Here is an 11839-nt window from a genome sequence, read left to right on the forward strand (position 1 = left end):
TTGGGGTGTTGTTTCCCTGCAGCCGCCCTCTTGTGCCGGCATCCAGCCTTGCAGGCAGCCGCCATCCCTGGCCGGGAGGTGAGCTCGGCAGGACAGGCAACAGCCAACACACTCCTGTCAAAACCGAGCTGGGAAAACAGCACTGCACTGCCCTGCCCTTCCTTGTATCCTGCAAAAATCCTGCCATCTGCACATTCTCTGCAAGATCCATCATCTGAAGTCACAAAAGGCAGCGTGTTTCAAGCTCGTATGTGGCTAAAATGTCTGCTGGCTGCTTTCAAGTACACAGAATAAACATGACACAGACACACTGCCACATCCATCTTCCCATTTTATTGTAATCCCCCAAAATGATCCAGTGAGGATGGTCAACTTCCCCTCCAGCCTTGGTTAATGAATGTAAAAGAAACACTCTAAGTCCCACTGCATTGGGCCTGACCCCAAAATTGGGCTCCATTGAATCAGAGCTGTGGGACACAGTGAGCAGCATTACCCAACCCAACTTTCACATGCTCAGAGCTTCTTAAAATGTTGGATTAGCACATCCCTAAGTTAAGTCACAACTTTTACTAGGCAAACAAAACCTCTCAAGGCAACATACTCAGTTCTACTCAGATTTTCCAAAAACCTGTGGAATGCCTACTTGTCATAAGCCAAATTCACCAGGTGCTGTGTTATACGGGAGAGGCTGGGGTAAGACAGGTCTCCAGCTTAGCTAGCCCCTCTCAACCTGAGCAGGAGACTAGTCCCAACTCCAGATTTCTTACCCAATTACCAGAACACATGCAGCAGTACAGACTATGCATCTCCCTGCCCACAAGTGCAACACCTTGTCTATCAGAGTACTTCCACATGTAGAAAGAGCTCCAGGCACTCAGGTGGGGTGACAGCAGCTCTGGTTCATACACCACCTTCAATGATGGAGGTGGTCTTGCAGCACAGCACTTAGTGACAACTCAGGCAAGTCTGAAGTCCTGCCTGAGCAGGGAAATGGAGGAAGGACTGCATATAAAAACCAAGACTTACGCATTTCTTTGCCCCGTCCTCACAGGAAAACAACGCCATATAACAAGGAGGAGGGGCATTAATTATGGCTAGGAGTGGTAAAAATAGGTGTATCCTCAGCTGTTGTGTTTCCAGAACAGGAATGTGATATTTGAGCATCCTACAGAGCCCAAAAAGTATGGGAAGATGATAACTCTAGTCAGTTTTGTGTAAGGCCTGGAGACACGGGTGCCTTGTTGGCTCCTAGCCTTTTATAACAGCAATAGGTCTCAGTTTAATGGCTTTCTTGCTGATGCCAGCTTCATGGCAGGTGTTAACCACATCAGTCACGTTCTTGTAAGACTCTGGTGCCTGGAGGGGGGGAAAAAAAAGAAAAGACAAAACTATAAACAACTGATAGTCACAGGAAATCAGGCGTAGAAATCCACTCTTCACAAAAATAACCATGTCAATGAAGAGTGTAGAAGCAGGTGAACATATTGAGAATCTGTCCACCTGATGTATCTAAGAAATCTGTAAGACACTTAGCTTTCCAAATAAGCTGTCATCATATTTCAGATAAAATATTAGCTATTTTAATCCAGTTTTTCAGATAATGAGTGCCCCAGCATGTTAGAATTGCAAGCCTCATTATCTAGTAGGGAGTGACTCCAACTTGTTCTTTACAGGTCGCCTTTAAGTTTTATCTTCACTGCTCCTTAGTGACAGCAGTCAAGGTTTAACTCTAGAGTTTCCCCCTCTGGCCCCTATTGTGACAAGGAAGCTGCTCTTGAATTCAGACTTTAATGTTATCAGTATGTTCATATAACACCAACACCCAGAAAAGCATAGTGCCAAATGATTAACACTTTTATGAGTGAGGTTGTGAACAGAAAAGGCATGCTCACATTAATGCAGAGGAACACCCAAGTCATAATACTCAAAGTTCTCTGACCATTCAGAGTTCTCTTCTTGAGCAAATATAGGAGTTCATCTTAAAAGAGGATCTTTCAAGATGCTACTAATCTACATGAAAGCTGCCGAGTAAGGTAAATTTAAGGCAGGGAGAATACCATTCAAGAAGAAAATCCATAAAACATAACTAGTTTTGTAGATGCTCACACAAAGACAGCAACTATCCCTATCACCAGGCAGAAGAGGAAAAAACATACCCCCAAAACCTGTCAATCAGGCATCTCGCCTTTCAGCATGCTTTTAGGATAGAGAACATTTCACATCATTTTCCAAAAAAATTGACAGCTCTATCAGAAATCACACAAGCTGCATATTTACAGTACTGGCAATTGCTTAGCACTGCAAAAAATCAGGGCAGGGAAGGTCATTCAGCCAGGGAGCAAGACCCCTCCTTTTCCTTCTAAGATAATGAAGTACTAAACTCACTTCTTCCATGACCAGTTTGGGAGAAGCAACACGGATGGCGATGCCCATGTCAGCCAGCTTGTCCAGTACGTCCTGGAAGTCCAAGTTACGTCGAGATTTGGCTCGAGACAGTGCACGACCCTAGGCCAACAGTTGTGTTAATTCTACTTTTTGTAGCAGTTTGGAAAAACAAAACTCTTTCTTATCAAAAAACCCCATTATTGCTTTATAAGCAAACACAGAATGATTGAGAGCACAGACCACAGTAAATACGAAGACAGGAAATTAATTTGGCCTTCAGGTTGATATAGGAACCCTGGAAAAAGTTAAAGATAGAATCTAAAATGTTAGGCTTTGTGCTTTCCCAGATCAACTGCACCTGTGTAAGCAGTATGATAAATTATGTAATTGTTAGATGTGATGATTGTTTAGTAATTAAATGTAATTATTATATAACCATAAGAAGAATAGTGAGAAACTATGTTGGAAATTCAGAGAGGGGCTAAATTTATGTACACAATAGAACAACAGAAGTTTAATTATTAACATGAAGGTTATGTAACGATAGAGTATAAAACATGATCATTTCGGATGTATGGTCGGAGTCAGATTGGGGTTGAATATACCCCGATTCCCAGAGCTCTTAATAAAAAGCACCGCATATAGTCCCCATGATTATGTGCTTCTGAACGCTAACAAGGTCACAGGCTCCTGCAAAATCACACCTCTGGTATGATGAGTAGGAAACTTTCATTTGTATAACACACTTGTCTGCAAGAATGATTTTTTACCCAAACCAAACAGTATTCAGGACTTGGAATTTACTGGAAGATGCTTCTCTTCCTCAATCATTGTCTCACACTACGAATAACAGGGGAGAAAACAACTTCTAACTACTGAGGAGTTTTATATATAGACAGCCTCAGCCCAGTTAACCCCCTAGTTAGCTCAGAGGTATCAGAATTTCATAAAATAAGCTTATTCTCCACATCTTCATCCTAGCATGTGCCTTATAAAGAACAGTATCCCCTAGGTTTTCTGCAGAAGGAGTCACAACTACTCGGTAAGGGACCAAGACTTCTACCTTGCAGTTCTCCTGGGCAAGGACTACTGGCAAGGCTAATGTCTGCTTGTATGACCAACAGAGGAATGACACATTGGCTGACCCTTCAACAACTTTGTTCTCTGGGTCAAGTCTCATCCCAATGCCTCCCTGAAATAACTTCTTGACTTACAGCTCCATGGCAAGTAGTTCCAAAGGTCTCAGTCATGCCTTGCTCTGTGCCAGTGAGGACATAGCTGCAGGTGCCCATTGTGCCACCGATCAAAACAGGCTGTCCAGTCAGCTGTGGATGCAAAGCATTCATTCGTAAGAAAAAGCTGAAAAATCTCATTCTTAATAAAAATCTGAGATGAACTGTGTCTCCAGAAAAGGAAGTCAGATTAACATTCCTTGAGAGCATCCCTGGCTGTCTCAGGTGCCTGAAATCAAAGCATTCTAGAAAACTAACTGCTCTGAAAGATGCAGACCAGTAGATCAAAAGCCTTGTGTCCAACAGACAGACAAGGCAAACCACTGAATCCTGAAGTCCATAAAGGACTTTCTTTCCTTTCATGTTCTTCCAACCATTTTGTGTCTGGAGCAGAAAGAGAAGCTCAGTGCCCCAAAGATCTAACACACACAGAAGCTGAACACTGCCATCCCACCAGGGTTCCAGTGCTGTTACCTTAAAAAATTAACTCACAGCATTTAGGTATCTGTTAGGAACCCTAAAATTGTCTGATTAATCCAGAATTCTCTATTTCCTTCTCCCAAAACTAAACTTACTTGATAATCAACAGCAATAAGAGGATGGTGAGGGGGGAAGGCCCTGGTTGATCCCTTTCTGTGCACCAGCAGAGTCCGCTCCTTTCCATCCACTACATGCTGTTCCACTTTGGCAATGTTGTGAGACACATCATAGATAACATGCATGTCAAGGTCATCTGGGGTTGTGTTGAACACTTTGGCAAAAGCCTAAAAAGAGAACAAGTCAGGACGTGAGACACAAGATCATCATAATTCAGCCACAGTGGAACTGAATATAACAGTGCTGAGAATGACAGAATTGGACTGCATAGATTGTTTCTCTGCCACTGCCAGCTTCCTGTTGTAATTCAGTCAGATATCAATTAGGCAAATTTGGCTTTAGCAACATAATTCCCCAATTTTAGCAACAAAACCCCCAGTTTTCTTATATCCTCTGTTTCCAGCTCAAGGTGTTTTCAAAAATACTGCTTAAGCAGCTTCTGCCAAGTACAACCTGGTGATGTTGAGAGGTTTTAGACAGATTGTCAGGACTACATTTTTGTGCAAGTCTCTCCAGAAAAAAACAGTTTAAGAAACACACAAATGAAATAAAGTTAAATAATGCAACTACTCTCTGTTCTCTATGTCTGGGATGAAGCAGGAAAAATATCTGCATCAGAGACAACTGTGTTCCTACCTGTCGTGTTAGGAAAGTCATGGAAGAGCGGTTAACCCAGGCATAGTTGCCAGCAGCTGCCATTCCCTTCAGGTAATCCTGTCCCTCTGCAGAAGCAATTCTGGCACACGCCAGCTGCCGATCATTCACTATGATTTTGTCCCGTTTCATAGCTTTTTCCATAGCCACCAGTGCATCTGGAAAATAAACACAGTAAGTCTTCTAAGTGACTTCTTATTTTGCTGCAATCTTTGAGATTAACAGGGTGTCTGTAATTTATATCCTAAAAGTGAACTCATGTGTCAATGGTCAAGCCCAAGGCCATTTCTCAAATGCAAAAGCAAATCTGTGGCAGAACGTTATCAACTGTTTGCAAACAGATAACACCAGACCAGGCAATTCAGGATCCTCTCAGCAATTCACTGTAGGAAATGCTCTTTGGTGCTGGAGTTTGCTGTCAGTGACAAGACCATGCTGGGGAGTTTGCCTCACTCCAGGTAGCTACACTAGTGAGATCATACCTGTGGCAACCTGGTGGCCCAGCCCTCTGCTTCCACTGTGGATCATCACGCACACCTGCCCTTTGTGGTCAATGCCCATTTTCTTGGCAGCGTATTCGTTGTAAATCTCATCCACCACCTGGATCTCGGCGTAATGATTTCCAGCTCCCAGGGTCCCCAGCTGCCAATCACAACACACTGATCAGACAGGGAGCCTTTGGGAGCAAAGGGGAGAGCTACAGCAACAGGCAATAGGGCAAATTGCTACAGCAAAGTTTTGGGTTTAGAAAAGGTTTTCTGGGAGAAAAATATTCCCATATAAACTGCAAGGAAGTAGAACTCAGTAGCATCACCACTTTCCTTTTTGCTCAAATTTGTAACTACCTGTGGTGCTGGAACAAGACTGTGATTAAACACGAGGAGCAGGATCTACATACAGACTGTGCTGCCACTTTTTTCCAACTTATTTTGGCCTGGATGGGAAGAGTGTAGCGTATTGAAACTTCAGTTTGTACAGACAAAGCAGACAGGCTTATACTCAGTTATAACTCCACAAAGAAATTACAACATCTTGTTAATCACGTACTTAAAACTTTTCAGTAGATTAAAACAAGATATTCCATTTCCAAGCCAAATTTTTTCAACTATGTAACAGATGACTGCTTATTTGCAAGGCAAATGTGAAAATTGGGGACATAACATTATTTTGAGGTTAAAATGCTGTAATTTTGCACCACCCCAATTAATAAAGAAAAATATCAATTAGACCAAGAATGTACAAGAAAGCTTTACAAATATGTCATTAGTATAGCCATCTCAAATTGTTCCACAGATTAGTGTGAAATATATATAGAAATTAAATCACACTATATATAGAAATTAAATCCAACTCTTAAACTGTGATTCAGTTATGAGCTAGTTCCATTTATTATTGTATCTTTTCTTGCCCTGCTATTACTTGCTGAGCAAACATGGACGAAAGTTGAACACTAACTCGCCTATCCTTTAAAAACAAAATGCATCTGGATGTGGAAATGGCACCCAATATAACTTCCAGTACCAGATGTTAACAGATGAAAACCTGATGGCCCCAGAGACCTTGGATTAGCCCAGTATTATTCTTCTCTGTTGCAGCTTTGTCAAGCATTTTTCAGAACTGACCTCACCATCTCACCTTTCCCCCTGCCCAGAAACACTAGACAGAGTTTCAAGAAAAGACACAGAATTAGAGAACTACTTTCTAACATTTATATTTGAACCCTGGGAGCATGCACAGCCCCACTGAAAGATAACATTACCTGAGGCAGGCCCCTTTTCTTTGCCCTTGAAGAGACTTTGTTGGGGTCGGCCTGTAGCATTCTTCCATATTCCTCACAGTGCTCCTTGTCCTCTGCCCAGGCATAGCCCTCTCGGAGGGACCAGTCCACACCCATCTCCAGTGCCTCTTCCAAATCCCTGCAATTTCCAAACACCTACACATAAGATGACTATCCTTGGATATCCTCAAAACTCCACTGGATATGGCCTTGAGCAACTTGATGCCTTTTTTTGACAGACCTAACTTTAGATTTAGATCCTTCCTGCAAGGAGTTGGGTGAGATGACCTCAAAAGATCCCATCCAACCTAAATTATTCTATTATGTTATGGTCAGCCCCCAGCTCTCCTAACAATAAGTCCAGCTTCTTAATACTTCATGAAAGCTCTACAAATATATTAACTTTTGGTACATCATCACTTTTTCCTCTTTGCTGGGTGGAAATATCCTATTTTCTATCTATAATCCTCTCTTTCAAAAAAGGCCTTTATGTTCATGGAAGTTTTCAGAAGAAATGAGAACCCAGCAAGAACCTTTAAGGGGTTTAAATGGGGAAGGAAAGAGCTGACTGTGCATTGATGATGATATCAGTCCTGGTAAGGCACACATGCAGAAAGAACAGAAAGCACTCTAGAATGACTTTTCCTTTCTTAAGTCTCTCACTGATGAATCTTGCGTCAAAACAAACAACAGAGATGTCCCCTCTAGTGATGTGTGCACAAAGTCATTCTCTTACTTGGCATTCATGGGGATGACACCTTTGGAGCCAACACCAACAGGAATGTGGTCAAACATAGCCTGGGCGAGCTGTTCTTTCACAGGCTGCACATCGCTTTCGTCCAAATTTGTCCGCAGCAAGCGGACACCACAGTTGATGTCAAAGCCGACACCACCTGCAAGAGCAGAAAAAGCCATGTCAGGGAGCACGTTCTGAAGGCTGCAATCTCACTCCTTTTCCTGTGACACAGTACTGGGGGAAAATAAGCAGAACTGTACTAAGTTTCATTTTAACAGATTTACATGAAGCCTCAGATTTCAAGACATAGCTGTACGATTGCCTACAGAGCTCTCCATTTACAAAGTTACTCCAGCAAGCTGACAAAGAGAAGTGGACACAATTATAAAACACACTGCCCATAGAAAGAAGAGAGAATGTTCCTGTTCCGCTGCCTAAGGTAAGAAGAAAAGTGACAGATCTTAGAATAGCTCCCTGATGTAAAATGCTCTTAAAGCAATACCTAAAAGTAAGTTCTTTTTTGAATCTTCACAGGAATAAATAATAAATAGTTATAAGAAGTAATAAATACTTATAAGGAATACTATACTTCAGTTCTTGATGTTTTGCTTAACTATTTATATTAATAAATTCTATAAGGCAACGCCAAATGTGAAAGATAATCATGCCAGTTTTGTTATGAAGGTTCTGCTATTACTAATGTGAGAGGGGAGATACCAAACTAAGAGACTTTGGGTCTCAGTCAATCAGGAACACTTGAACTGATTAAAGCAAAACTAAAACACGAGTATCATGTTTCATGACAACCACACAAGCTTCAGACTGTCAGTAACGAAAGATCTGGGTGTTTACTAAAAAGACAGATATACTGTAAAGTCATGTTTTAAGCAGAGAAATATCCTCAAAAGATGTTTTCAAACTACTCAAAGAAACAAGGTCAAAGACTTCAGAACTGAAGGACATCACAAGTCCAAGCTGCAACACAAGGGCAATTCTCCCTGTACTGTTTAGCTGTTCTCAGTGTAATGACCTGCTCCATAAAGAATAAACACTCTAAGTGCAAGAATTAAGCACCCCTTAACTTCCTGTAATTCTCATATTTTTTGCTTTGTTTCTGAACGTAAAGTCCTGCCATTTTGAAAAGTACTTTTATGCCATCCCACTTTTATAAAAAAAAAAGTACTTTTATATCATCCTTACCTGGTGAAACCACTGCTTCAGGATCACTCATATCAAAGGCAGCCATGTTGCCAATAGCAAATCCATAGCCAGAATGGACATCTGGAAGGCCTATTGATCTCTGAAAGGCAATTTTAAAGCTTTATGAAACTCAATTCTTGCAGAGTAGCCTTGGTTGTACTATGCCTTGTGGCAGTGGTTGTCATATTTGCAAACAAATATACCAAAAAGAGAATGGATGTTCAGATGTAGGTGGAGTGAACACATCAACTCAGGTAAGGGTCTAATCTCCTGCACTTACAGAACAGTCAAAAAAAGCAGGGAGCAGATCTCTGAAGCAAACACCCTGTGACACCCAGAAAGTTACCAGAAATTTGAACTTTTCAGTATCTATTAAAGTGCTACCACACACTGAAGTGAAGAGTACTTTTGAATGGAATTCTGTGCTTCTTCAGCCTCTCCTTGACATCACTGAGAAATCCTTGGTTTGGAGAGAAAAAGTTAAGATCTGATGTAGATGATTGTAGCATCTCTTCTACAAACTACCAGCCAAAATTCCCATTTTAGAAGGTTGTTACTATTCTACCTTACTCCATTTTGGCCTGACCCCTAAGGCATTTAATAGCCTGATGGTCTGCCTTTTACTGCATCCATAAATTTAAAACTTCTGCCAAAAGAGACAATTTAAAAAAATGTGTTATTTGTTACTTATTAATATATGCAACATTGAATGTGAAAAGGATAATTTCCACATTGTACTCTGCACTTCTTGAAAAGAGTCACAGGTAAGCATTTTCCTCCTGCATCATTATGTGATGCTTTGCTTCCAAAAAGGCACAGGATGAGGGAAGTCAGTGTTGAGTGCATGTGAAGGGTCACTACTCACATGAGGACAGTAACAATAGTACAGATAACGGTACCACCTCCTGCTCTCTCCACACTTCTCCATGTATTCCAGAGCAGAGGCAATTCAAAACCAACAAGCAGTTAGTATGAACAGCAGGAATAGGGGGCTCAAGAAACTGAAATAGCATGAAAACCTCTATGTCAAAAGACAAGCAATGAAGTAAGTGGCTGCTTCTCTCTCTGATAACTCAGTTTTGCAGCCTGCCCTTGCAAGCACTCCTTCCTCAGACTCGGGTTCCTAACACACAAACTGCCTTGAGAACAACTTTGATCCATAGCTCTTCTCATGAGAGAGTTTCCATTTGGAATGCAATAATCTCAGGCTAATGGGAACAGAAAAAGAGCAGATTTTTCAAAGCAGGTACTCACGTGAACAATGCCAGGCAATGCAGCCACATTCCCAATCTGTTTCATAGCAGGCAGAAAGCCACCTGCACCTGAAAAAGATTTTTTAAAAAAAGTAATCTGATAATTTACCATGATAATCATAATAAAACACTTTCTAAAGAGGCTGTTTAAAACACTGACAAAAAAGAAGTCAGCCACCAGCAAGACTTCTAACCTGGTATAAAGAGCCTGGCATTGTACACAATCTGCAGTTTCATTAAATTATTTCACTGAAGACCAACTTCTGCTGTTTGTACCCATAGTGCAGGGTCTGTGCTAACAACAGCAGCGTGCTGCCCCAGCCCAGCTGGCGGCTGGGATCCAGCCCTGCGCTCCAGCCCCACAGCGAGCAGCCCCAGGCAGCATCCCCCGGTGAACTCTGAGAGCGGCATTCAGGGGACACTCCGAGCAGCGGCAGCGCTGGCACAGCCCGCCACAGCGGCATTCAGGGGACACTCCGAGCAGCGGCAGCGCTGGCACAGCCCGCCACAGCGGCATTCAGGGGACACTCCGAGCAGCGGCAGCGCTGGCACAGCCCGCCACAGCGGCATTCAGGGGACACTCCGAGCAGCGGCAGCGCTGGCACAGATCGCCACAGCGGCATTCAGGGGACACTCCGAGCAGCGGCAGCGCTGGCACAGCCCGCCACAGCGGCATTCAGGGGACACTCCGAGCAGCGGCAGCGCTGGCACAGATCGCCACAGCGGCCGCGGCCCGCGCACGGCGGGAGAGCGCGCTCCCGTCCGCCGCCTCTCCGCGCCCGGCCGGGCCTGCCCGCTGCACTCTGCAGCTCGCAGAGCGACGTGCGGGGACACAGGACTAGAGGACAGCTTTAAGTTGTGCCGGGACAGACTGAGCTTGGACATTAGGAGGAATGTTTTCGCGGAAAGAGTGATTACACGTAGGGAGGTAGCGGAGTCACCGTCCCTGGAAGCGTTCAAGGAAAGGACGGACGGAGCACTCAATGCCACGGTCTAGTTGGCATGGTGCTGCTCGGTCACAGCTTGCACTCGATGATCTTAGAGATCTTTTCCAAACCGACTAATTCTGTTACCCCCGGGGTCAGGGGGTCCGCTCCCCGCCAGACCCACCTCCGCCGCGGCAGGCATTGCGCAGCTCCTCGAACATCAGCTTCTCCAGCGGGTCGTTCACGTAGAAAACGCCTTCCACCTGCGGGGAGAGCCGTCAGCCGTCCGGGCCGCCCCTTCCCCGACTCCGCGCCCCTTCCCCGACCCCCACCCCGGGCACCCAGGCCCCGTCCCACGCACACGCATGTTCGGCACGAAGCCCTTCTTGATCCGCCAGCAGTTCTTGTCGATCTTGTCCAGGTACTGCAGCTCATCGTTGTAGCTGCGGCTCATGGCGGCGGCGCTCCCGGTCGGCGGATCCCGATTGCAGCGCCGGCCGGCGGCAGGAACTGACGCGAGCCCGCGGCAGCAGCGGACAGGAGCCGCCGAGGCTCAAACCTCCTCCCTCAGCCCTGCCTCCTGCCGCCGCCGCCGTCCGTCCGTCCGTCCGTCCGCCCCTCGCCCGTGCCGCCCCCAGCGAAGCCCATGCTGGGCCCGTCTCCCTCCATGCTGGGGCAGCCCGCGGCGGGCACCGGGCACCCGGGGCCCGAGTGTGAGAGGGAGCGCAGGGGGCTGGGCTGTACCTGGCTGCCTCCTCCCTCACACCACTTGTGTGGAAAGTTTGTGTGGGGCTAGTTTGTGTGGAGAAACCCCAAGTATTTTTTTGGAGTGCCTGTGCGTGCTGAGCCCCGGGCAGAGTACCTTTGGGGTGTGTAGGTACCTCCCTGCAGCAGGTGGTATGAGCTCGCTCAGCTCCGGACAGCGAAAGCTGCCTGCGCCCCATGGCTGATTGCTTCTCAGCGTAGGGAGGCCAGAGCCGGCTTCCCGTCCAGGTTTGGCACAAGCCCCTACGCATTGCAGGGCCGGCATGGCCCTCTGCAGAACTCTGTTCACATTTGCACACCAATAAAGTACTGGG

The 11839-nt window shown here is 45.1% G+C and overlaps 1 protein-coding gene across 1 annotated transcript; it reads right to left on the bottom strand.

Moving 5' to 3' along the window:
* Positions 1 to 318: 318 nt before the first annotated feature.
* Positions 319 to 11263, bottom strand: RTCB (RNA 2',3'-cyclic phosphate and 5'-OH ligase). Its single transcript, XM_058022433.1, has 12 exons — positions 11122 to 11263; positions 10945 to 11023; positions 9836 to 9903; positions 8582 to 8681; positions 7382 to 7538; positions 6628 to 6784; positions 5351 to 5510; positions 4851 to 5026; positions 4193 to 4381; positions 3600 to 3710; positions 2386 to 2505; positions 319 to 1356 (listed from the first exon to the last, which is right to left on the bottom strand). Exons 1-12 carry the CDS (start codon positions 11212 to 11214, stop codon positions 1249 to 1251), a joined length of 1518 nt encoding a protein of 505 aa, XP_057878416.1. The 5' UTR covers positions 11215 to 11263; the 3' UTR covers positions 319 to 1248.
* Positions 11264 to 11839: the final 576 nt, after the last annotated feature.

The sequence above is a fragment of the Melospiza georgiana genome, chromosome 4 (genome assembly GCF_028018845.1).
Source record: "Melospiza georgiana isolate bMelGeo1 chromosome 4, bMelGeo1.pri, whole genome shotgun sequence".
Classification (NCBI taxonomy): domain Eukaryota; kingdom Metazoa; phylum Chordata; class Aves; order Passeriformes; family Passerellidae; genus Melospiza; species Melospiza georgiana.